The sequence below is a fragment of the Bos mutus genome, chromosome 28 (genome assembly GCF_027580195.1).
Source record: "Bos mutus isolate GX-2022 chromosome 28, NWIPB_WYAK_1.1, whole genome shotgun sequence".
Taxonomy (NCBI): Eukaryota; Metazoa; Chordata; class Mammalia; order Artiodactyla; family Bovidae; genus Bos; species Bos mutus.
The window spans coordinates 20,091,712-20,118,168 of NC_091644.1; the positions used below are offsets into that span (position 1 = coordinate 20,091,712).

General features: G+C 40.5%; 2 protein-coding genes across 2 annotated transcripts in view; both read right to left on the reverse strand.

The window, feature by feature from the left end:
* HKDC1 (hexokinase domain containing 1) overlaps positions 1-1,985 on the reverse strand; it is a 39,911-nt gene extending 37,926 nt beyond the window's left edge. The window contains exon 1 of the mRNA XM_005906353.2: positions 1,780-1,985. Within this exon, the coding sequence (XP_005906415.2) occupies positions 1,780-1,842 (63 nt within the window). The 5' untranslated portion in view covers positions 1,843-1,985. The remainder of the gene's footprint in view (positions 1-1,779) is intronic.
* Positions 1,986-12,448: 10,463 nt separating this feature from the next.
* SUPV3L1 (Suv3 like RNA helicase) overlaps positions 12,449-26,457 on the reverse strand; it is a 29,177-nt gene continuing 15,168 nt past the window's right edge. The window contains exons 11-15 of the mRNA XM_005906352.3: positions 24,552-24,771; positions 21,377-21,457; positions 20,751-20,927; positions 17,616-17,764; positions 12,449-16,972 (exon numbers count right to left, since the gene is read on the reverse strand). Of these exons, the coding sequence (XP_005906414.2) occupies positions 16,537-16,972; positions 17,616-17,764; positions 20,751-20,927; positions 21,377-21,457; positions 24,552-24,771 (1,063 nt within the window). The 3' untranslated portion in view covers positions 12,449-16,536. The remainder of the gene's footprint in view (positions 16,973-17,615; positions 17,765-20,750; positions 20,928-21,376; positions 21,458-24,551; positions 24,772-26,457) is intronic.

Here is a 26,457-nt window from a genome sequence, read left to right on the forward strand (position 1 = left end):
AGGATCTTGACAACTCTCAAGGAAGGAAGCACAGAAACTCTGGAGGGGACTGGCTGCTTGACCAGGAGGGAGAACGAGCCTGTGCCTTTTGACCAGATGTATTGTCACCATGAGGAGGCTGAATGAGTTGTTCTTTCTCTAAACCTGTGACTCATCCAGGCAGCTCATAAAACCTTGCTATGCCAGACACCTGCTGGCCCACTCACTCCAGGTGGCTGGAAAATGTTCCTGAATATCCTTGCTCACCTCACTCTTAACTTTCTCCCCAGAGAGAGAGGGGTCACCTCCAGGCCTTGACAAACACCGATCCTCCTCCCAGAAGGACCGAGAATAGATTGTTGGAGGCTGCGTACCTTGCCTCCTGGGCCTGCACCTGTGCTGGTGGACAAACACGTCCAGCCTGATTCCAGGGTGTGACTAAAGGTTAACCACCACAACGGGGCCCAAGGAAATGAAACTCATTTGCTAGAATTGGAGGTATAGAGGTTGCAAAGGCTCCCCTTGGGGGCTGGAGAGACACCATGCAGCTTGCATCTTGATTAAGAAGTAAATGAATTCTTAAGCAGTGCTGTTTAGCACTTTTCCACCTCCTTAAGCTAGTAGAGGGCTCCATGAATCTAATTGATAAATGAAAAGTCAGATAACTTAACTCTGACTGATTTACAATATTTCCGGAGAAGCAAGTCAGCTCCCTAATGAATGTAGGGAGGGAGGTTATCCCACCCAGTGCAGGAGGGCTGCCCAAAGGTGCCATGCTTCCTTCCTTCCAGTTTGAAAGGCTAGGAAGCATCATGACACAATGGAAAGAATGCTGGAGGAGGAGTCAGAAGCTTGGGTTTAATCCCTACTCCACCTTAAATACCTGGGTAATCTTGGCTAAACCAACCTACTGGCAGAAGGAGAAGAGGAAAACAGAGGATGAGATGATTGAATGGCATCACCAACCTGATGGACATGAGTTTGAGCAAGCTCCAGAAGTCGGTGATGGAAGTCGGGAATTGGGAAGCCTGGCATGCTGCAGTTCATGGGGTCGCAAAGAGTCAGACACGACTGAGCAACAGAACTGAACTGACCTGCTGGGAGGACCTCTGGTCTCTAGATTCTTGTGCCCAGAGCCCTGCCATTGGTATGGCTAGAGTGGCAGGCTGGCCTCATTCCAGGCTGCCAAGAGAGAATGCTGTTGGCCTCCAGCCTTGGCAACTTTTAATCAGCCCACCTTGGAATCAGTTCCATAGATAGGTTTCTTGGGCAAAGTGGCAAAATAATGCACATCATTAACAGCACACACACCCCTGGCAAACAGCACATACCAATAATTTATATTTTGATTACTATACGTGGAATCTCACACCCCTTTTGGTGTTTGCATTTATATCTTTTCAAGCACGTGAAGAATCACGTGAATTACTTCTAAAGTTCTCAAAGTCTTTAAAAAAACAAAACAAAATGATTCTCCTTTGTATCCCTCCCTCCTAAACATCTCTCACATCAAACACAATCATCTCCAGGCTTTCTACAGACTTTCTCCTCATCCCCTTCCCGTCTGGTGTCTGCCAGGAATTTTTGAGTGAAACTGAAGGCTCAGGACACTATGCAATGTACAGCTGGTGGGAGATTTACCTCTTTGTCCCCTTCTGTGAGTTTTTTTTTTTTTTTTTTTTAACCACTCCTGTGTCCCTTGTGCCTACTCTAATAAGCTCTCTTAAATCTTTTTACACGTAGGGGCCAGTTTATCAGGGAAGACAGAACCAGGTGTCTCTCAGCTCTGAGAGTGCTTACCTTCTTGATCTGGTCCTCCTTCAGCTTGGTGAAGTAAAACGCCATCAAGTGTACCGCAAACATTTTCTCCAAGTATGGTTTCTCCTGAGGTGAGCAGAGGTTTCCGTGCCGTGTTACTCCCACGTCTCTGGAGAGCTGCCCACTTCCAGTCCAGCCTGGAGGCTTCCGGGGAACTAGGTGCTACAGATTAAATACTTGTGGGCTGCTCAGTTCAATGATTAAACTTCGCCCCCAGTCTCTGGTCCCTCCCTCCAGCACGCACTAGATTGTCTAATAGGAGGCTTGAGGTGGTAGCTGAAGGTTGGTGGAGGGCAGGCAAGGGGTGAGTTGCTTGAGTCTTTGAGAACTGGGTGTCACAAAATCTCGTTGCTAAGCAACGTGCTCAAGCTAGTGCCCCACCAAGCCCACTCAGCTGAGGAAAATCTTCTGAGGAGTTGACCATTAAACAAAGCCAACTCCCAACCGGCTGAGCTGCTCTGCAAAAGTCTAGTCTCAGGCTTTTCTCTTCGGTCCTTTCTTCTCAACACAGGGACGTAACTCTTGGATCCCTGCTCTTCTAGAGCACTACCTTAATTAAGACTAAGTATTGCCCTGGTCAGAGATTTCAAGAATGTTGGGGCAAATTCCTTCATTTGTGACAGATCAAGATCTCTTAGCTAACAGCCTGTGGTAATGGAAAAAAAAATCAATAAAGGTTTATCTTTTCAGAATGGCAAGCCAGAAAACCTTCATTTCCCAGATAAGGAACTAGGGGGAAAATATCCATGAGAAGGAATGAAATCACCTGTATTCATTGTACTCACTGTGCTATTGGCGAGAAAAATCGAAGTCACAAGCAGGAAATGTCTCAGGCCACTAGGATATTTGGTTCATGTATCTCACGCATCATACTTGATGTGAGAAGGGCCCATAAAGGAGCCAACATATGGGTACGACAGACCTTGCATTCTTCCTAGAGTCGTTGGTCAGCTAATAAAACCAACAACAACAATGTTAACAACAGTAGCTAACATGGATGGAACACTTACTATTTCCATTTTATAAACGTGAACACTGAGGCCCAGAAAGGTTAATTTACTCAAAATCACAAAGCTTGCAAACAGTACAATGAAGAATCGAATCCAGGAGTTTCATTTCAGGGCCCAGCTTTTAACCAATACATAGCATTGCCTTTCTTCTTTTTCCACATGATAGATAATTAATAGCTACTACTAGCAGCAGCGTTCTGTTGGGTTATTGTCAAGAATTCCAACTCCAGTTGACCCTTGAATAACATGGGGTTTGAACTGCATGGGTTCACTTATATGTGGATTTTTTTCAACAGTAAATACTACAGTACTCCATGATCCAGGGCTGGTTGAATCCTGCAGGTGTGGAATCGCAGATACGGGGGAACCACATACATGGTGGGCTGGCTGTTAACTGTTAAATTTTAGACTGCATGGAAGATCTGGTGCCCCTAACCTCTGAGTTGTTCAAGGGTCAACAGTACTCGGAAAACTAAACACAGAGGTATCACTACAACAGGATCTTCCCAGTGGCGGGAAATGGCTAAATAAGGAAATTTCTGAGCACAAGGTCCCAAACACTAACCAAACGCTTCCTAAAATTAGCAACTGCCTGATGTAAATGACGGTCAGATGGGCACCCCAGTGTTTCTCTGCTCCCATAGGCACCTGCTCTACAATACAAAGGGAAAACACTGTTTCCTGGTCAGCTCAACAGCCTCAGTTTTGTTTGCTTTTCAGCAGCATAATCTCATTAACCAAAACAATTTCCAGACAATTGCCAGGGTGAGAACCTTCGACAGCTGCCTCTTCAGAAGGCATTGATTCTCCAGTCAGTGCTCACTGCCCATCCATCATGTGGATAGCCACTAGAGGTCTAGCTTGAGCCCAGGATGCTCGATTACAATTACTCAAATGCTTTTCTCAGATTGATATAAAACCCTCTCCCAGACTGAGAAACTATCCTTTTCAGTGTGTTTACCCCTCAGACTCTGAATGCTTTCAGCTCCCCTGTCATTCCTACAAGCAAGCAAAGGTTAATCTTCTGTTGTTGACACTCCTCGGCATGTGGAATTGTTGGTTTCCTGAGACAGATCGTGTTGTCCCTGAGTCTACACTGGCTGAGGATAACATCCCAGGCAGGTCACCTGCCCATGAGGGATAACAGCATTGTCCTAATTCCTTCATTGAAAAAGTAACCTCTGAGGTGCAGTGTGGCACCGAGATCATCGATCTACTCGACATGGGAATAAAGGGTTACGATGACTCGTGGACAAAAGGAACGAAGCTATAACCAAAGATCTCTGCAATCTTGTGGTTGCTTCTATGTGCCAGATAGGCAGCCTCTGGAATTTTAATCAGGCAAAAGACACCTGAGGATTTTCATCTGCTGTATCATTCCATTTTTTAATCTAAGCACATTAGCATCGATTCATACATTCCAGGTCTGAGTTGGATGACTAAATCAAGAAGCTTAATGACTATAAAAGTCATATGTATTTGGAGTCATCTAGCTCAGCCCTCTCAACTTATAAACACTGAATAATTAGATTGTTTTGCCATCCTTCATCTGATTATTTCAGTATAACCGTTGGAATTATTCACCCTTATTAGAGCTCTGTGGGGGACTTCCCTGGCAGTCCAGTGGTTAAGACTCCACACTGCCACTGCTGGGAGCACAGGTTCAGTCCCTGGTCAGGGAATTAAGATCTTGCCACAGCAAAATTAAAAAAAAAAAAAAAAAAAAAAGCTCCATGTAGCTATACACAAGTCTTATAAGCACTTAGATTTTGCTTAAGAACACCATTTGAGGGTTGGCCAGCTAAGTGACAATTTTTTTTCTTTTTGTTCAGTCGCTAAGTCATGTTCGACTCTTTTACAACCCCATGGACTACACTGCCAGGCTCCTCTGTCCATGGGATTTCCCAGGCAAGAACACTGGAGTGTGTTGCCATTTCCTTCTCCAGGGGATCTTCCTGACACAGGTATCAAACCCACTGTTTGCTACATTGGCAGGTGGATTTTTCATGGCTGAGCCACCAGGGAAACCGAGTAACATTTCAGTGAAAATGTATTATCTGTCTGGCCCAAACCTTCCGTGTAAGAAGGAACTTTGACATCTATACACACTTCTGTTTCCATAGAGCTGGCCCCTAGGGGAAGGCCTAAAGACAATATCTACTTTCCTTTAAGTACTGAGCATAGCAGAAAGATAAGAAATCCAGCAGAATTTACCTATTATTTAGTAAACCCTTGTGTAATGTTTACTGGGTGTTTTACAATACTAATTCCCATAGCAACTATCATTCTCTTCTATTTTACAAATAAACAGGCACAGAGCCCGAGTGGTACATGGAATAGATATTTAAATGCAGGCAGTATGGCTTCATCTTCATCAAGAGGCTTTTTAGTTCCTCTTCACTTTCTGCCATTAGGGTAGTGTCATCTGCATATCTGAGTTTATTGATATTTCTCCGGCAATCTTGATTCCAGCTTGTGCTTCTTCCAGCCCAGCATTTATCATGATGTACTCTGCATATAAGTTAAATAAGCAGGGTGACAATATACAGCCTTGACGTACTCCTTTTCCTATTTGGAACCAGTCTGTGAAGAAAGCTGAGCGCCAAAGAATTGATGCTTTTGAACTGTGATGTTGGAGAAGACTCTTGAGAGTCCCTTGGACTGCAGGGAGATCCAACCAGTCCATTCTGAAGGAGATCAGCCCTGGGATTTCTTTGGAAGGAATGATGCTAAAGCTGAAACTACAGTACTTTGGCCACCTCATGCGAAGAGTTGACTCATTGGAAAAGACTCTGATGCTGGGAGGGATTGGGGCAGGAGGAGAAGGGGAAGACAGAGGATGAGATGGCTGGATGGCATCACTGCCTCGATGGACATGAGTCTGAGTGAACTCCGGGAGTTGGTGATGGACAGGGAGGCCTGGCGTGCTGCGATTCATGGGGTCGCAAAGAGTCGGACACGACTGAGCAACTGAACTGAACTGAAATGAACTGAGTGTGGCTTCAGGGTCCATGCTTATCCACTGTCCTCCACTGGCTCTTGCTAACCCGGAAGCAAAGCACAGGGGAAATACGGAACCCAAGCTAGGGAAACGGGCCCAGTGGAAAGTGCACAAGCCCTGGGTTCCCAGTTTGGCTCTGCCCTGTTTGAAGACAAAGGGTCCAAGTTTGAATGTGTAAAGTGTTCATAGTTCCCTCAGTGGTCATTTGGAAAATAAAAGTAAATGAGATCACATAGGAGAAGTCATGCATCCCACAGTGGACACGCTAAAAGCATCTCTTTAAGCCGTCACCTAGCTACAAACCCCTTCTTAAAATTGCTGTTTCATCTCATCCCATTTAAGCCCTTAGGATAAGAAAATACATGGCAGCCCTTTCAGTACATTCAGTAAAACATAACTACAAACCATGATATTACTTATTTATGGAATCCAAAATATAAATTAGTGAATAAAACAAAAAGGAAACAGACTCACAGATATGGAAGATAAACTAGTGATTATCTCAGAGGAGAGAGAAGGGGGGAGAGAAGATAGGAGTAGGGGGAATACAAACTACCATGTATGACATAAATGCAAATTTTAAAAAAAGTCTAAGGTGAAAGTTCCATGGCAGAGACTCCTAGAAAACAGTAAAGGATAATAAAGGTCTAGTGAAATCATTATAAAAAAAGGGAGAAAGAAATGAGCTATGAGGATATATTGTATACCACAGGGAATGTAGCTAATATTTTATAATAACTACAAATGGAATGTAATCTTTTAAAAATTGTGACTTGCTAGTTGTACACCCGAAACTTGTATATAATATTGTACATCAGTGATACCTCAATAATAAATATTAATAAATAACTTGAATAAACCTAAAAAATATTCCATAACCAAAACCACTAAAAGTTACTAGTTTCACTTACTGGAATTATAGAAACAATTAGTAATTTTATAATTATTTTATTCCTGTTACTAAAGAAAACAGGTCTTGAATTCTGTCCTTGATTTTTTTTTAAATAATATGTACAAAGTTAAGATGCCCCTAATATAAGTCAGTCTGACGTGCTGGTATTCCACTTGCTGCCAAAGAATAAGAAAGAGAGTGTGTGAAAGAGCAAACTACCATAAAAGAAAGTCAGTGCAGAAACTTCCAAACTCTGCCAGCAGTTGCAGTTGCTATGGTGTTTCCATGGGAGCAACCACAAATGAAGCTGAAATGTTAACTTCAGCAAGTTTCAAAAAAATACTACTGATAGTTTATTTATTTATTTTTTTACAGGTTTATTCCTGACCCAAGAGCATCCAGGGAACACTCATGAAGAAATGAGCATGTATATTAACTATAGTTCTAAAAAAAATAATTAAATAATACAGCTCTATGTACAGTTGTGATAAAAACAATGTACAGTTGATTTCTTTCTTTTTTATTAATTTTAAAAATAGGTACATATTATACAGATAAATGATACCTAAATTTGAGTAAAGACAAAAAAGAAATCAACTGTACATTATTTTTTATCACAACTATACATTAAGAGCTGTATTTGCAAAATACATAAGCATGGCATAAATCCACACAAACAAGAGAACTTAACTGATTTTGGAAGACAGAAAGCTGACAGAGAAGATTAGCAGGGGAAACACTGATACCTAAGTGCCTGCAGAGAGTGATTCCACCAAGAAATGAGTAATGACATCTATAACTCTAGAACTGCTCAGAAACTGGAGGCCTTGATACTTCAGAAAAGCGAGAGGAGAGGAAAAAAGAGATTGGCTAAAACTGTATATAACAAGGCAATTAGGTCCCAGGTATGCTCCTCTGCCTAGAGCAATGAGTGACCATCGCATCCCACCCCCTAGAGGAGAACAGGTGTTTATTCTTTGGAGAGATTGAATCCAACAACCTCTGGACCTGGGACCATTAGGCACCATGGGAAGTGGGAATGAGGTATGAGACAGAAAATATGGCCATCAAATTAAACCCTCAAGTCAACAGTGAGACCCTAAACCACTTATTTCCAATTTCCACCACCAAATATTTATCTGAATATATCCCTTTCTTCCCCCACTGGGAGGAGTTGGGGAATCCAGTTTTTCTTCTGGTAAAATTAAATGACCTCAGATATGGAAAAGGCAAAACAGTAGAGAGTAAACAGACCAGTGGTTGCAAGGGGCTGGAGAGGAGGACTGAGTAAGGGAAGCACCGAGAAGTTTTTAGGGCAGTGAAGCTCTTCTGTGTGATCTGTAATGGTAAGTACATGACACAAGGGTGCTCGGGGCTGGTGCACCGGGATGACCCAGAGGGATGCGATGGGGAGGGAGCTGGGAGGGGGCTGCAGGATGGGGAAAAATAAAAAAAATAAAATAAAACAAAAAAAATACATTTGTCAAAATCCATACAACTTTATAGCATGAAGAGTGAATTTAATGTATGTGAATCTAAGAGAATACTTAGGAGATGATGGATGTAATGGGAATGACAAAATAACACTATTATAAATGTATAAATAGCCTCCCTGAAGGGGATGGGAAGAAAAGACACTGACCTGAGTAACTTTGGAAATGAGTGAGTCCTATGGTTGGTAAAGTTGCTTTCCCCAAGAGCATGACTTAATAATTCTGGAATCATACATGTACAGTCATCTCTTAGTATCTGTGGGGGATTAGTTCCATGACCCCTCAAAAATACCCAGGAGACTTACCCGATACCATTCACAAAAATGAACTCAAAATCAATACCTGAAGCCATAAAACTCCCAGAAGAAAACATAGGGGAAAAGATCCTTGACATTGGTCCGGGCAGTGATTTCCTAGATTAGTCACTAAAACACAGGAAACAAAAACTAAAATAAACAAGTGGGACTACATTAAACTAAACAGCTTCTGAATAGCAAAGGAAACAATCAATAAATTGAAAAGACAACCTATAGAATGGGAGAAAATATTCATAAACTATGTATCTGATAAAGCACTAATAACCAAAATATATAAAGAACTCATGCAATTCAACAGCAAAAAAAGAAAATAATCTAATAAAAAATGGGCAAAGGACCTGAATAGGCATTTTTCCAAAGGAGACATACAAATGTCCAACAGATCTATGAAAACATGGCCAATATCACTAATCATCAGTGATATGCAAACCAAAACCACAGTGAGATTTCATCTCACACCTGTCAGGATGGCTTTTTGAAAAAGACAAGAGATAACAACATTGGTGAGGATATGGAAAAAAGGAGAGCCTTGTGCATGGTTGGTGGGATTATAAATTGAGACAACCATTATAATGGAAAACAGTATGGCAGTTTCTCAAAAAAACTAAAAACTGAACTACCATATGATCCAACAATCCCATTCCTGGGTATTCATCCAAAGGGATTGAAATCAGTATCTCGAAAGCATATCTGCACACCCAGTTCATTGTATCTTTACTCACAATAGCCAAGATATGAAAACAGTCTAAGTGTCGGTCAGCAGTTGAATGTATAAAGAAGATGTGGTATATTTATACAACAGAATATTATATGGCCATGCTGCTGCTGCTGCTGCTAAGTCGCTTCATTCGTGTCTGACTCTGTGCGACGCCAGAGACGGAAGCCCACCAGGCTCCCCTGTCCTTGGGATTCTCCAGGCAAGAACACTGGAGTGGGTTGCCATTTCCTTCTCCAATGCATGAAAGTGAAAAGTGAAAGTAACGTTGCTCAGTTGTGTCCAACTCTTTGCGACCCCATGGACTGAAGCCCACCAGGGTCCTCCATCCATGGGAGTTTCCAGGCAAGAGTACTGGAGTGGGGTGCCATTGCCTTCTCCACAATCAATCTGCATCAAAACCCAAAGCATTACCCATGTAAACAGAGCTTCCTATTAGCTTGCTGCTACTGCTAAGTCACTTCAGTCGTGTCCAACTCTGTGTGATCCCACAGACGGCAGCCACCAGGCTCCCCCGTCCCTGGGATTCTCCAGGCAAGAACACTGGAGTGGGTTGCCATTTCCTTCTCCAATGCATGAAAGTGAAAAGTGAAAGGGAAGTTGCTCAGTCGTGTCCGACTCTTAGCGACCCCATGGACTGCAGCCTACCAAGCTCCTCCATCCATGGGATTTTCCAGGCAAAGTACTGGAGTGGGGTGCCATTGCCTATTAGCTTAATTTACTTTTAAATAGGAACATAGCCAAAGACTACTAGACACTCAAGACAAGTTTCCAACAACAAAGGCAGAAACCACACAAGAAAGAAAAAGGAAACAAGAAAATTTAAGACAAAAACTATAATATCATTAGGTAAATAAAGAGATTGATTGCATTCATGAAACAAGAACAAGATGATAACCAAAAATAAGAGTGGGAGCAGGGAGTGGGAGAGGAATTATATGACACACACAAAAAAATTCTGTACTTTTTCCTTAGCAAGAATTTTAAGCTCAAAATGAGAAATTTATCTTTGAGCCATAACTGATAAAAAGTTTATATGAATTTTTAGAGAACATCCTAATAAAACTTCAGAGAATAAAGATACACTCTAACAAATTTTCCAATTATTTTTGATAGTATTAAACTTTCATATTCTCTGGTTACATTTTACAGCTTTTAATTAGCTTTGCACAGTTTAAATTCTGCTAGTAAGATAATGGCCTCTGAGAAATACTATACTGTACCAGGACTGTCTGCAAATGAAATAGGGATAAGACATGCACCCATACATTGTAAACTTTAACAATACAAGATATGATGTATTAAGTTGGTAAGGGAAGAAGAGCCTTACCCTAGAAAATAAGCATGCTCAGCTGCTTCAGTTGTGTCCAACTCTTTAAGACACTATAGACTGTTCCTGCCAGGCTCCCCTCTCCATGGGATTCTCCAGGCAAGAACACTAGAGTGGGTTTCCATGTCCTTCTCCAGGGGATCTTCCTGATTCAGGGATCTAAGCTGGGTCTCCTGCATTGCAGGTGGATTCTTTACCACCGAGCCACCAGGGAAGCCCAGAAAATAAGCAAGAAAAGCTAAAATCTTTCAAGATCAGGGCAAGAATTATAGTTAAAAGAATATGTGAAAACACATGAGTTCTAATATTACTAAAAATTAAATAGCAGGAGTCAGAACTGATAATTCAGCTGAAATAATTTATGTGAATTTATATATATCATTGGATAAAAAGTCACAGTATATGGACCAGGTGGTGATGAAATTAAATCATTGTGCAGAATTTAGGAGACTACATCACGGGAGGTTATTCTTCTATCACCACAAGACAGAGACTCTGCTCGTGGCTGACAGCCACCAAGAAAAGGCCAGTGCTGAAAGTACCTCCTGTCTAAGAACTCGGGACTGTCAGAATGCCAGTATTCTCAAAGCAACCTTCCTACACTGTTGGTAAGAATATAAATTGGTATAGTCACTATGGGGAACAGTTGGAGGTTCCTTAAAACAAAAAAAAAAAAAAAAAAATTACCATAGGATTCAAGGATCTCACTTCTGGGCACATATCCGTAGAAAACCATAATTTGAAAATATACCATGCACCCCAATGTTTACTGCAGCACTGTTTACAACAGGCAAGACATGGAAGCAACCTAAGTGTCCACTAACAAATGAATAGATTAAAGAGGATATGGTAAATATATACAATAGAATATTACTGAGCCATAAAAAAGAATGAAATAATGCCATTTGAAGCAACATGATCGACCTAGAGATTATTATACTAAGTGAAGCCAGCCAAAATATCAAATATCATATGATAATGCTTATATGTAGAATCTAAAAAAAAATGAAACAAATGCACTTATGTACAAAACAGAAATAGACTCACAGACATAGAAAACAAAACTTATGGTTACCAAAGGGGAAAGGAAGGGGGAAGAATAAATTAGGAATTTGGGATTAACACATTCACACTACTATATACAAAACAAATAACCAATGAGGACCTCCTATATAGCACAGGGAACTATAGTCAATATTTTGTTATAACCTATAAGAGAAAAGAATCTGGAAAAATATATGTGTATATATATGTATGTATGTGTGTGTGTGTATATATATATATAATATTATATATTATATTTATATTATAAATATTATTTATAATATATATTTTTATTATTAATATAATTAATACAATATATTATATTATAATTATATACTATAATTAATATATTTATATATTATAATATATATATAAAATATAAATATATATATTTTTATATATATAAAAACTGAATCACTTTGCTATACACCTGAAACACAAGATTGTAAATCAACTATACTTCCATTTTTTTTTTTAAAATGCCAATATTCTCATAACAAGCCACAAAAGTCTTACCTTTTTTCTCTCAATTGCCATACTCCCCTTTATTCTTCTGAATTGTGATTCTTAGCAAATGTGTATCTGAATCTCTCCTCAGACGCAGACATTACACTGTTTATTGTCACTCCTCTTATTTTCAAAATAAAAAGGAACTATCAAATAATAAGGATGTCTAAGAAATGAAAACTCTCACAGAAAAAATTAAATCTTCAAGGGGTTAAAATTGGAGACATTGCCTAGAAAGTAGCCAAAAGGTCACAAACACAATTTTAAACACGGATTTAAAATTAATAACTAATTTATTTAATTAACTTATTAATAACAAAACAAAAAGGAATAATAGCTATATCAAAAGAGAAATGGAGAAAAGGAGCAATTTAAGAAAGCTAAATCCTCATCTAATATAACAAGAAATCAGTAGCTAATGCTTTAAAATGATGACGAAAGAGTTAGCAGAGGATGTATATTATGCAGTCAATGAGGTAAATATGAGACGAAATAGATAACAGAGTTGAAAGTGATTGTGGTTTTTAAAGCTGTGTATGTATTCCTTTGACAAGAATTACTTTTAAAAAAGTGGCTTAAGCTTCCTTGGCTTATGTGTATAGCTAGAGGTAAGCTAATGTACACAAGTGTGACTTAGGGGGAAGTTCTTACTTTCAAGGGAGCTTTGTTTTGAATTTCTATTATACAGTACTTTTAAATACATGTGATCAACATCTATTTATCAATTTTTAAAGAATAACAGTGAGTGATGAACATGTTAAGAAAATGAAAATGTAGCTGTTAAGAGGAAAGAAAAAGGCAATTTGTGGACATTACAAATTACTTAAGGGACTTTAAAAAATATATATGATCTCGACCTAATTACAAGCACTTGAGAAAAAAGCGATTTCCCAGCAGGAAATTATCAGTTTCGCTGCATTTTACAGGTGTGTCAAAAAGCAGTTCAAAGTAGTCACCGGGTTACAAGCCTTTACCAAAGCCTCTACCAAAGCCTCTATAAGCACCAGAGGCTTTTCAAGGGCCTGGACTGCTTAGGGAGCACTTGATATTGAGACTCTGGGCGGATTCTAGGAGTGTAGCCTAAAGGACTTCAAAATCGCCTCTTCAACCCAAATTTGCCAGAAGTAACTTCTTAAATTCAGTCTTCAAAGCCTGATCCTATTTGCAAAGCTTTTTTCCCCCCGTCTCTGGCATCTTTTTGCCCATAAAGACAACTGTCGCTTATCACCTCTATGTGGAAGTGTCCTACTATGTTGAGTGACAGGCTTTTAGATAATAGTGCTAATTCAGAAGGATGTTTACAAACATTGCTATCTCTGTTCAAGTGTATGTATTTTATAACCTTTGAAATACAGAAAGGAAATAGCCTAATTCATTTATCCATTTTCTTCTCTTATTAAACCACAACTTTTCATTATATACTCATAGGTTTGTTTCGAATTGGACAAAGAATGACTACATCATTACAGATTCCCAATTTCGAGGTGTTAAGAATCATTGGTGGTTCCTGATGATAGCTTTGTGATTCACAAGAAGTCATTTTTCAAAAGGCTCAATTCCATTTTGTAGATTCACATTTGTCCCTAAACACAACGTACAATGCTTTACAAGTCATTGGTTATTATTGTTAACCAGTAATGTATTAACCACATTTTACTAAGTTCAGTTCAGTTCAGTCGCTCAGTCGTGTCCGACTCCGCGACCCCATGAATCACAGCACACCAGGCCTCCCTGTTCATCACCAACTCCCGGAGTTCACTCAGACTCACATCCATCAAGTCGGTGATGCCATCCAGCCATCTCATCCTCTGTCGTCCCCTTCTCCTCCTGCCCCCAATCCCTCCCAGCATCAGAGTCTTTTCCAATGAGTCAACTCTTCGCATGAGGTGGCCAAAGTACTGGAGTTTCAGCTTTAGCATCATTCCTCCAAAGAAATCCCAGGGCTGATCTCCTTCAGAATGGACTGGTTGCATCTCCTTGCAGTCCAAGGGACTCTCAAGAGTCTTCTCCAACACCACAGTTCAAAAGTATCAATTCTTCGATGCTCAGCCTTCTTCACAGTCCAACTCTCACATCCATATATGACCACAGGAAAAACCATAGCCTTGACCAGACGGACCTTTGTTGGCAAAGTCATGTCTCTGCTTTTACTACGTTCCCTAGATCTATACTGACAGAACTGAAGTCAGTATCTGAGTCTCAGTCCATATTCAGTGCTGATGTTGAGCTGAATCCACGATAGTTCAAGGAGGGTTTTCAGACAAGTGTTTCAAAACCTGTTAGAAAACTTCAAGAACAAAAAAAGTTGTGTTTTGGAAAGACTGAAAACAGGACCAGCTTGCCCATAAGGCCAAAAAGAAAGTGACACGTCCAACTTTTAGCAGAGAAGAAAGATTTGTTTTCACAGTGACAATTTTAAACATACTGCAGAGAATTAATTAGGACCACTCCAATTATATTTTTCCTTTTTTGTTTCATCTGATTTCATCTTTCTTTAATCTTATTCTGCCTAACCACAGAGCTCTTTCCCCCCACAGACAGGACAGGTAAAAAGTAAACTATCACTAGTATTTATAAATACACTTTAGCTCAATGTTCGAGCAGCTAACAGCACCCCCTCTCCCCACCCCTTTTATCTGAGGCTTCACTAACATTTAAACTTGCCTGAGTTTGCAAGTGTCTTGCCTAAAGTGTCTTCTCTGACTTACCAATTCGGACTTCCAAACTGGAGAGAGTGGGAGAATTAATAACACGCTAAGTGACGTACATGGGCATGCGTGTGCAGTCCTGTCTGACTCTTTGTGACCCCATGGACTGTAGCCCGCCAGGCTCCTCCGTCTATGGGATTCTCCAAGCAAGAATACTGCAGTGGGTTGCCATGACCTCCTCCATGGGACCTTGCCGACCCAAGGATCGAACCCACGTCTCTTATGTTTCCTGCATTGGCAGGCAGGTTCTCTACCACTAGTAACACCTGGGAAGCCCAAGTGATGTATATCCTCACTTAAATATGAAACCAAATCCATTATCCAATTCAGTTCACAGGTATCTTTTGACACCACTTAGGCAAGAAAGGGCTATGTCTGCTACGATGTAAGTCACAGTGGAAAGCAAGTTCCATAAGTTAAAGTTGCTCAAACACAAAATATTAAAAGAAACATGCCCTTCCAGGCATTTCACTACTGATTATACACAAGTAAGGGAGAAAGATAGTCAGTGCCACCTGTTCAGCTTTTACTTCTATAAAGGCAAAGGTTAGAAAAATAAAGATTGCTATCTCAATTAAATACCATCTGAACTCTGAACTATTGAAGAAAAAGTCAGAGAGAGATGACTAACTGCAAACTTGGCTATTCCTTGACCCAAATGGAACCAAATCACTTTAATCCCCAGGCTGTAATCAGCCTCAACTTAGCAGTTGCTCAAGAAATAAGTTCTTCCAATGACCTAAGAGCTCAATTCACAGCCCAGAATGAACTCAAACCTTCAGGTTCCTTTATAAAACACTTCCTATATACCAGGACTTTAATGTCATGAGATGCCATTTAACCTCCCAAACAACTCTAAGTAGGCATTACTAGCCATCTTTTTTGAATGTAAGGACCAAGCCATAGAGAGGGCAAGGTCACTGAGCTGGTAGTGATGACAGAAGCTAAACCACGGTGTGTCCAACCCCAAAGCCTGTGTCTTTAAGCTCCTATTAGCTGTGTCTCCAACCAAAGCTTAAAACACTACTGGACAAGTGAAGGCCGCTATGCATCAGACTGGCCTTTGGACATGAGAAGACCCCTCATTCCACGTGATATACCCCACCAACTACTCCCATTTGCTTTCCTTATTCTATGACTTTCTAGCATTTATCTCTGAAATCACATCTATTAATTTCACATTCATTTGTGCTTCTACTCTATTCTAGGCACCATACATATAGCTGTGAACTATACAGACAACAATATTTGCCCTCATAGAGCTGACGTTGTTTATTTGTTAACTTATTCTTATCTGTCACCATACCAAATATAATCTCCATGAGGGCATGGATATAATGTTTCATTTATTACATATTTACAGCACAGAGAAGAGCCTCTGGTATGTGGGTACAACAGACAGCAATGTTTGCCAAAGAATTCCACCTGTGACATCCTCGCAAAGGTGTAGGGAAACTGGTCAAAACAATTCACCATGCTGATTTTATCCCCATGCAGAGTTCCTCAGAATGCATTGTCTTAGTGCTATACTACAAATGGCCATTAAATAAAGCTTTGAATAAACCTCTAAGACATGAAACAAATAGTTCAGTTATCTTTAAGAGTTCATTTTTCTTAGCCAAAAACGCAGTAAAAGATAGCCACAAAACCACAGCAGGCAGTAAATGCATGTAAAGATAAAAGGAGCTTAAAATATTTTTATTTGTAAAAATAGAAATCAAACTAATCTGAATCAGGTTCTTTCTTCTTTCTTCTTGTCCCTTTTAAGGAAGTCCCAGTTTCTAGTCTTCCTTTGCCCTGTTCGGTTTTTTGTGTCATCCACTCTCTTTCCAGCTGTTTCAGCATGTCTGCAGTGAGGAGTCCTTGCTGCACCAACCTGGAAGCAAGGGATTTCTCTTCTGCATCAGGGCCGAGGGGCTCAGCAGCTTTACTCCCCAAAGCTTTGGTGCCCCGATTCCTTCTGCTTTGGCTCTTTGCTGCAGCTGACAGACGGGACTGGCTCTCTGCTGACAAGTTCTGCAAATTCAGCAGTTTGTGTGTCTCTGAAATTTTAATCAGTTTGGTGATGTTGTGTACACCATCTTGGATAATGCCATCTAGTTCTTTCTGGAGCTCTCGAACCAGGCTGGCATCTGGAAACATATCTAAAAACCGGTAGCTGGAAAGAAAAAAAACACATTACATGATAGGAAGAGTTCTTAGGGCAGTTGCTGGACTACTGTCAATGAAGTGACTAAATCTTGATACTGATTCATTCCAAATATTCTGTTCTTGCAAACTGTGTCCAGTGCCTTTGCTCAACCTTTATTTCTGCCCCCAGCTCATGTAAGGAATATGTTGTTATGAGAGTTGCTCACCACTCCTATCTTAAGTGATTCTGATCTGCTTCCCTAGTGGGACATGCCCCTCCTTTGGGAATGACTGATCTACAGCAGTCCCTCTTAAATCATGATACAGACATGAATCACCTTGAAATTTTATTAAAATGTAGAGTTTTATTAAAGCTGGAGTAGGCCCAATATTCTCTATTTTTAACAAGTTTCCAATCAATACCAATGCTTTTGGTCCAGGGACTACTATTTGCATAGGATTTAGTAGAGTTTCTCACCTACTTAACTAGAATCATAAGAACTCTTAAGTCATTTTTGGAATGGGTATAAACCAGGCTCAGCTGCCTAAATGGACAATAAAACACCTTGCAAGTATGTGCCTAATTTGAAAGTGTAAAAGACCATCATAAAAACTTTTGATTTGTCCTATTACTTGGAAAAAATGAGGCGCATAATGGAAAAATTTGGTACCTTAGCCATAGGTAAAGATCCAAGACATCGTGGACAGCTTCAAGATCCATGAGGTCTTTAATATTCTTAGGTGGAAGTAATGGCCATTTAATATATCGGCGTAACCATGAGAAGGTTAGGGGCTCATTCCTGCTATACTGTCTGGCAAACTAAGACAGAAGAAAGGAATTTGGCAAAAGAATCAGAATTCACTTTAGTCTGTGACCCTCCCCCGCCCCCCAAAAAAAGACAGCATAATAAAATGTTAACTGTGGCTGTTATCTCAATAGGCAGGCTGGTTTCTCTCCTTCTTTACACTTTTCTATATTTTAAAGAACATTTCATGCTCTTTAAAGTTTGTGTTTTGTTTTTGTCATTGAAAGGAATGATTTCCTTCTTTTTCCAAAACCAGGGCAATAAAACGCCTATGAACTAACCTTCCAGGGACTGCCTGTTAACATTTACGAACATTTTATGTTCTAAGTTCCAAGTTACAGGCAGACAGTACCCAGAGACTTCTGTCCCTTCATGTAATAGTCCTATAGCCTTAAATAGGAGCTTGTATTTTGTCAATATCATCCCTTATTATATTAAAAAGTCTTTGAGGGATTTCCCTGGCGGTCCAGAGGTTCAGACTCCATGGTTCCACTCCAAGGGTGTTGGTTTCGATCCCTGGTTGGGGAACTAAGTTTCCCTATGCCACATGGCATGGCCAAAAAAAGAAAAAGAAACTCTTTAAGCTGACTTGGTACAAGGTTGGCCATGAGTCAATCAAACTAGTAAAGAGACTCTGCCTCTTCACTAGTCGTATGGTTATAGAGTTCTGGCCAAGTCACCACTGTGATTCAACTTCTTCAATACCATATCACCACACCTTCTTGAACCCCAAGACATTCAAATCATGCTGCCTCCCAAACAACGCTAGATGCTATTATGCATCACAATATCTATAGGAGATAATAAAATTATGCAAAAACTAGCAAGCATAAGTTTACAATCTTTAGCTTCAAGGATAAGGTGATTTTTGAAAGGTTCATTTCTTAATTAGGGAAAATTATCTCTAAATATTTAACCTAAGCAAGATCAAAACTTTAGAAATGCAGGATAGTTTTCAAATAACTGTGATTAAATGTTACAATTTTATTTGTTTCAGTCTGGTTCATTCTGCTGTTTAATACATGCCAGGTAAGAATGGCCATGAAGAATGGAAACGTGACCACGTTAACCTGCTAATAAGCTGCTTCTGCTGCTGCTAAGTTGCTTCAGTTGTGTCCGACTCTGTGAGACCCCATGGACAGCAGCCTACTAGGCTCCCCCATCCCTGGGATTCTCCAGGCAAGAATACTGGAGTGGGTTGCCATTTCCTTCTCCAATGCATGAAAGTGAAAAGTGAAAGTGAAGTCGCTCAGTCGTGCCCGACTCTTAGCAACCCCATGGACTGGAGCCCACCAGGCTCCTCCGTCCATGGGATTTTCCAGGCAAGAGTACTGGAGTGGGGTGCCAACATGCCAAAACACAGTTCTCTTACAAAAGCAGTGGTTTACCATTTAGGCCACAAACAACTAGCGGAAGCCCAGTATGTGAGTATGGAGCTGCTGAGAGACAGAGAGGGAGAGAGACCCATCCAAGAGCCAGCCCTAAAGGAGCTCCAGGGAACAGTTCCTAAACTACTTCCTAAGGGGCATCAGAGACCATTAGCGGAATTGAGCTCTTTTATTCAGTAATAATGGAGATAAGGAAAATCTCCAGATTTCACATTTTAACCTGTAAACACAACACATAAGCAACTATTGGCTTCTAGACTCCTTACTCCTTAGTAACATGCTGCTATTTTATTAGAGAGCAGTTTGAAGGATGGTTTAAATGGGGTCAGGCCCGTGGGCTCCAGTTCCATCCAGGTCAGTTCTTTGCTATGTTTTTAATATTTGGCAGCACTGCACAGCATGTGAGATCAGTTCCCCAACCAGGGATCAAATCCACACCCCTTGTACTGGCAGCACAGAGTCTTAATCACCGGACTACCAAGGAAGTCCTCGGGTCTTTTAAGTTTAAGCCTTTGTTCCATAAACTTCAATCTTATGCTGGTTAGCTCTCTCACAAACACCAGCTCTAAGAAACATATTTCTTAGGTAAATACCTGGACATGGAACACCTCTAAGACATATTCAAGGAAAAAGACAAACTGCAGACTACTTCATTATGGCATTTATGGAAGAACACACCCACCCAACAAAAACTAGAATTTCTACTCCTATGGGTATGTAGGCAAATGTAACAGAAAAGGTCTGCAAGAATAGCTGATATCAGCTATTACAGCAAAGCTGATAACAGCACTTATGTCAGGGTGGCAGCCCAATTTAACCTTCTCTAATGTTTTAATTTTGTGCAAAAAAGTACTTGTGTATTATTTATAAAATTTTAAAATAATTTAAAACATAAACTTAGATTTGATCCAAACAAAGCTAATAAGCAGAATGTTAACAGCTATAAAAAAAGATGGCAGTGAAATGACATCAATGAATCAGGAAAAGATTTAAAGAGACGACCTCTGGGCGTAGTGGGGCAGGGAGAGCGTGCAGAGCCAACAGGGGGAGCAATGGCCCAGAGACAGCAGAGAACACGGCGAGACTGCAAGTTTAGCTTCTGCTGCCTTTGCCCACCCCTTGTTTGGGTGACTCTTGGGATCAGAAGTCAGAGATGTGTCTCTCTACCCAAATGAGTTAAAAGAAAAGGGGCTGGAACCTTGGCACCAAATTCACACAAAGAGCCATCCCTGACGGTTAACAGAACTGATACTGCTGCCGCCATTGACTCCTAAGCCCCATCCCTTCCAGAATACATGCCCCAACACCAACAAGGAAAAAGTGTATCTACCATCAGGCAGACTCCTTTCGCTCAAAATATTATGTTTAATTATTTTTATTTTAGCTTCTGCAAAAAGGCTACCACATAAAACCAAATACAAAGCAAGAATTCTCTCCCCACCCCCAAAACTATCTGAAAGAACAAAAGAGTCATGTTTTATTTAAGTTCTTACACAGTGTTTCATATAAAAGGGTACACTGTCTTATTTCTTTATTCTGATTAACAAAATATTGTTTGGGGAAAATGCATCAACCCGAAACAACTCAAAATATCAAAAAGATAAAGGCTTACCTGCAACAATGAAGAACAGACGAAAGGCTGCTTCTTGTTGATAGGGGCTGTGCAGAAAACATACCTCACTCGGAGACTTAACGGAATATGCTGGATCAACTCTGCAGAAAATTTAAAATCATCCATATTGCAGACAAAATACTGCCCATCAACTTGTGAAAAGTCTACAAAAATATCCTGGGAGGGAAAAATACATTAATTACTGGACTACCTAGCTGGGCATGAATAAAGTACTCAAGTCTGTAAGAGACAATCACTTTAATACGTTAACAGACGTCTAGAAAGGCTTGCTTAATTCACTGCCTCCTCAAGCTAACAGACGTCCTTATCAGCCTTCTCAACCTGAAATACTCAGAAAATTCCTCAGGATAAAAGCCCTAAAACTTCTGAGAGAAAGTTTCCACTTTCAAGATAAACTTCATGAATAGCAACTTCACAAAAACAGACTATCCAGTCATGTTCACAAGGTTAACCAGTAATTGTCTGACACACCAACTTTTAAATGTTTTTATTTTTCCCAACAAACGACTGAACTCATGCCCCTGCATTGGGAGCACAGAGTCTTAACCATCAGGGAAATCACATACTGACTTTTTTAGAAAAGAGATTTAGGAGTTTCTACTTACAATGAGATTAGAAAGCGTTGTGTCAGGGAGATGGTAGGCAAACATTTCAATCTGTTCAGCAGTTGGATGAAGACCAGCTGCCTTGAGTAAAAGAAAAAACAACCATAAGCTTATTTTTTTTAAGCGTAAGTTTTCTTAAGTTATTTCAAGATAAAGTCCTATATTTGGGATAGGCCCTTGCCAAATGAGTTAAGGGACAAGAATTTGAGTAAAACAGAGACAAGCATCATATTTTGCCATTTATTACCAACTACCAAGTACATCCACTACGGAATTAATTTTCTGCTTATATTTTACTTATATTCCTAAACTCTCTGGTGATCTGACAGCACACACAAGTACACATAGCGCTTTCCAGGGTCTCAATTCTCTCCATTGAACAAAACAAAAAAGGAAAACCCAATCACTTTAACCAGGGCAAAAAAACTGACATACATATATAGAAGAGAAAATGTCTAAACTGGAGACCAGTTATCTCTTTACCTGAATATTCATAATGTCAAGAATTGCCCACAGTTAGAGCCAGACATCCTGGAATGTGAAGTCAGGTAGGCCTTAGAAAGCATCACTACAAACAAAGCTAGTGGAGGTGATGGAATTCCAGTTGAGCTATTTCAAATCCTGAAGGATGATGCTGTGAAAATGCTGCACTCAATATGCCAGCAAATTTGAAAAACTCAGCAGTGGCCACAGGACTGGAAAAGGTCAGTTTTCATTCCAATCCCAAAGAAAGGCAATGCCAAAGAATGCTCAAACTACCACACAATTGCACTCATCTCACACGCTAGTAAAGTAACGCTCAAAATTCTCCAAGCCAGGCTTCAGCAATACGTGAACTGTGAACTTCCAGATTTTCAAGCTGGTTTTAGAAAAGGCAGAGGAACCAGAGATCAAATTCCCAACATCTGCTGGATCATTGAAAAAGCAAGAGAGTTCCAGAAAGACATCTATTTCTGCTTTATTGACTATGCCAAGCCTTTGACTGTGTGGATCACAACGAACTGTGGAAAATTCTGAAAGAGATGGGAATACCAGACCACCTGACCTGCCTCTTCTGAAATCTGTGTGCAGGTCAGGAAGCAACAGTTAAAACTGGACATGGAACAACAGACTGGTTCCAAACAGGAAAAGGAGTATGTCAAGGCTGTATATTGTCACCCTGCTTATTTAACTTATATGCAGAGTACATCATGAGAAATGCTGGGCTGGAGGAAGCACAAGCTGGAATCAAGATTGCTGGGAGAAATATCAATAACCTCAGATATGCAGATGACACCACACTTATGGCAGAAAGTGAAGAGGAACTCAAAAGCCTCTTGATGAAAGTGAAAGAGGAGAGTGAAAAAGTTGGCTTAAAGCTCAACATGCAGAAAATGAAGATCATGGCATCCAGTCCCATCACTTCATGGGAAATAGACGGGCAACAGTGGAAACAGTGTCAGACTTTATTTTTTTGGGCTCCAAAATCACTGCAAATGGTGATTGCAGCCATGAAATTAGAAGACGCTTACTCCTTGGAAGGAAAGTTATGACCAACCTAGATAGCATGTGCAAAAGCAGAGACATTACTTTGCCAAAAAGGTCCCTCTAGTCAAGGCTATGGTTTTTCCAGTAGTCATGTATGGATGTGAGAGTTGGACTATAAAGAAAGCTGAGCGCCAAACAATTGGTGCTTTTGAACTGTGGTGTTGGAGAAGACTCTTGAGAGTCCCTTGGACTGCAAGGAGATCCAACCAGTCCATCCTAAAGGAGATCAGTCCTGAATATTCATTGGAAGGAATGATGCTGAAGCTGAAACTCCAATACTTTGGCCACCTGATGCAAAGAGCTGACTCATTGGAAAAGACTCTGATGCTGGGAGGGATTGGGGGCAGGAGGAGAAGGGGACGACAGAGGATGAGATGGCTGGATGGCATCACTGCCTCGATGGACATGAGTCTGAGTGAACTCCGGGTGTGGGTGATGGACAGGGAGGCCTGGCGTGCTGCAATTCATGGGGTCGCAAAGAGTCGGACACGACTGAGCGACTGAACTGAACTGAACTGAAGCATTAGAAAGAAAAAAAGAAAGAGAATGGGAAAAACAAAGAGGAAAAGAAGAGAGAGATGAATCATGGGAGGGAGGAAGAGAATAAACACAAGAAAGGAGGTACCCAGGAGATGGGGAGGTCCATTATCAGCTGCACTCTTTTTTTTAAACATTTAAAAAAATATATTTATTTGGCCACATCAGGTCTTAATGGTAGCACATGGGATGTAGTTCCCTGACCTGGGATAGAATCTGGGCCCACTGCATTGAGTCTTAGCCATCAAACCACCAGGGAAGTCCCACAGTTATACTCTTAACAAAAGCTACAGAAATGATTCCAGCCACAGCTGTCCTCCAGGAACTTTCCCTCATGTTATCTCATTCATATACCCTTTTACTTGAGATCCCTAAGAGTAAGATAAGCCCTATTAAGTGAATTTTCCAGGCAAACTTTAAATTGTAATAGTTTGTTTAAAATACATACATGTCTGCCTCATTAACTGCACTAACCAAAACTTAACCTTGCCCTTAATGATTCAAAGCTGTATAGCTCAATGCTGTTTTTACCCAACATGCAAAGGTTTCTTCTACTGTCAAGTTTCTGGCAATTTTCAGTCTGCTGACAAAGCTATGTGCCCACCTGAAGCAACCAGGCCCCAATCCCCACCTGTTAAATTACAGGAAGAATTAACGTAAAATCAGGTTTACTAAACTCGTTACATTATTGCTACGTTTATAAAATCTGGATCTTTCACTTGCATACCATTCTCTAACCAGGGGCTCTCTATTAGGCCTCTCAAAAGCAATAAAGCAGGGTTTTCTTTCATTTTAAATGTTTTTCTTTATTTCGTTGCACCGGGTCTTAGTTAGCACGTGCGGGATCTCTTAGTTGTGGCATGTGGGATCTAGTTCCCTGACCAGGGATCGAACCCAGGCCCCCTGCACCGGGAGCATGGAGTCTTGGCCACTGGACCATCAGGGAAGTTCCGAAGCAGGGCTTTCTTGACATGATTTTCACGGCACAAAATTTTCTTTGGCTTATTTGTTTCCAGGTATCTGAGGTGAAAGTCTGGAAAGGGAGTGAAGGAAGGAAGGACTGTCCTTCACAGAGAAGAGGTAATTAATTACTATGTTAATTAAACCTTACCTTTATAGGATCCACAGGCCTATTCAAAATTTCCTTTAATAAACTGAGGTCTTCTCGATTCATTGTTGTAACCTCTCCTTCTTTAAATTTTGAACTGAACCTACCAGCTCTGCCAGCAATCTGCAAGGCTTGAGAGGTGGTGATTGGTTCTATTTCTTTCTCTCCCTTTTCATTGATACTTGGCTTCATAAGGGAGTAAAAAATAATTCTTCTTATGCTCCTGAAATAGAAATAAAGATGATCTCATGAGCTGCTATCTGAAAAGTCGTCCATCATTTGGTTCATTGTACAAAGGCTCACTCTAATTCTAGTTAGGCCTACTTGCAATATTGCCCACTGTTTACAAAGTAAGGTAAAGGGGTTTGTCAGTAATTATTTTTCTTTCCCTTAAATAGCATTTTTTACTAAAAATCATCAAATTATTCATTTAAGTGGGTGAAAAGTATAATACATAAATTATACTTCAGTAAGGCTCTAGAAAATAACTCTTTTTACAAATAAACCATACAAGGTCTTCTTAGGCTACTTTTAAATGCTGCTGCTGCTAAGTCGCTTCAGTCGTGTCCGACTCTGTGCGACCCCATAGACGGCAGCCCACCAGGCTCCACTGTCCCTGGGATTCTCCAGGCAAGAACACTGGAGTGGGTTGCCATTTCCTTCTCCAATGCATGAAAGTGAAAAGTGAAAGTGAAGTCACTCAGTTGTGTCCGACTGTTATCGACCCCATGGACTGTAGCCCACCAGCCTCCTCCGTCCATGGGATTTTCCAGGCAAGAGTACTGGAGTGGGGTGCCATTGCCTTCTCTGACTTTTAAATGCTAGCTTCTATTAATGGCTTTGAATAGCTCATCCATAAAGGTATAGCTGTTTTCATTTCCCACAGAGGAATATTTATGTTTAATATTGTTAACCCCTGAAGATAATGGCTAGCCCCACATGCCGACTGAGACACTGAAAATAAAGTGAGGTAACATAATAGGTATTAAGATATTAAGAAGAGGTGGCAAGAATACACAGAAGAACTGTACAAAAAAGATCTTCACAACCCAGATAATCATGATGGTGTGATCATCAACCTAGAGCCAGACATCCTGGAATGCGAAGTCAAGTGGGCCTTAGAAAGCATGACTATGAACAAAACTAGTGGAGGTGACAGAATTCCAGTTGAGCTATTTCAAATCCTAAAAGATGATGCTGTGAAAGTGCTGCACTCAATATGCCAGCAAATTTGGAAAACTCAGCAGTGGCCACAGGACTGGAAAAGGTCAGTTTTCATTCCAATCCCAAAGAAAGGCACAGACAAAGAATGCTCAAACTACCACACAATTGCACTCATCTCACACACTAGTAAAGTAATGCTCAAAATTCTCCAAGCCAGCCTTCAACAGTCCATGAACTGTGAACTTCCAGATGTTCAAGCTGGATTTAGAAAAGGCAGAGGAACCAGAGATCAAATTGCCGACATCCACTGGATCATTGAAAAAGCAAGAGAGTTCCAAAAACACATCTACTTCTGCTTTATTGACTATGCCAAAGCCTTTGACTGTGTGGATCACAACAAACTGTGGAAAATTCTGAAAGAGATGGGAATACCAGACCACCTGACCTGCCTCCTGAAAAATGTGTATGCAGGTCAAGAAGTTAGAACTGCAGTTAGAACTGGACATGGAACACAGACTGGTTCCAAATCGGGAAAGGAATATGTCAAGGCTGTATATTGTCACCCTGCTTATATAACTTATATGCAGTGTACACCATGAGAAATGCCGGGCTGGAGGAAGTACAAGCTGGAATCAAGACTGCTGGGAGAAATATCAATAACCTCAGATATGCAGATGACACCACACTTATGGAAGAAAGTGAAGAAGAAATAAAGAGCCTCTTGATCAAAGTGAAAGAGGAGAGT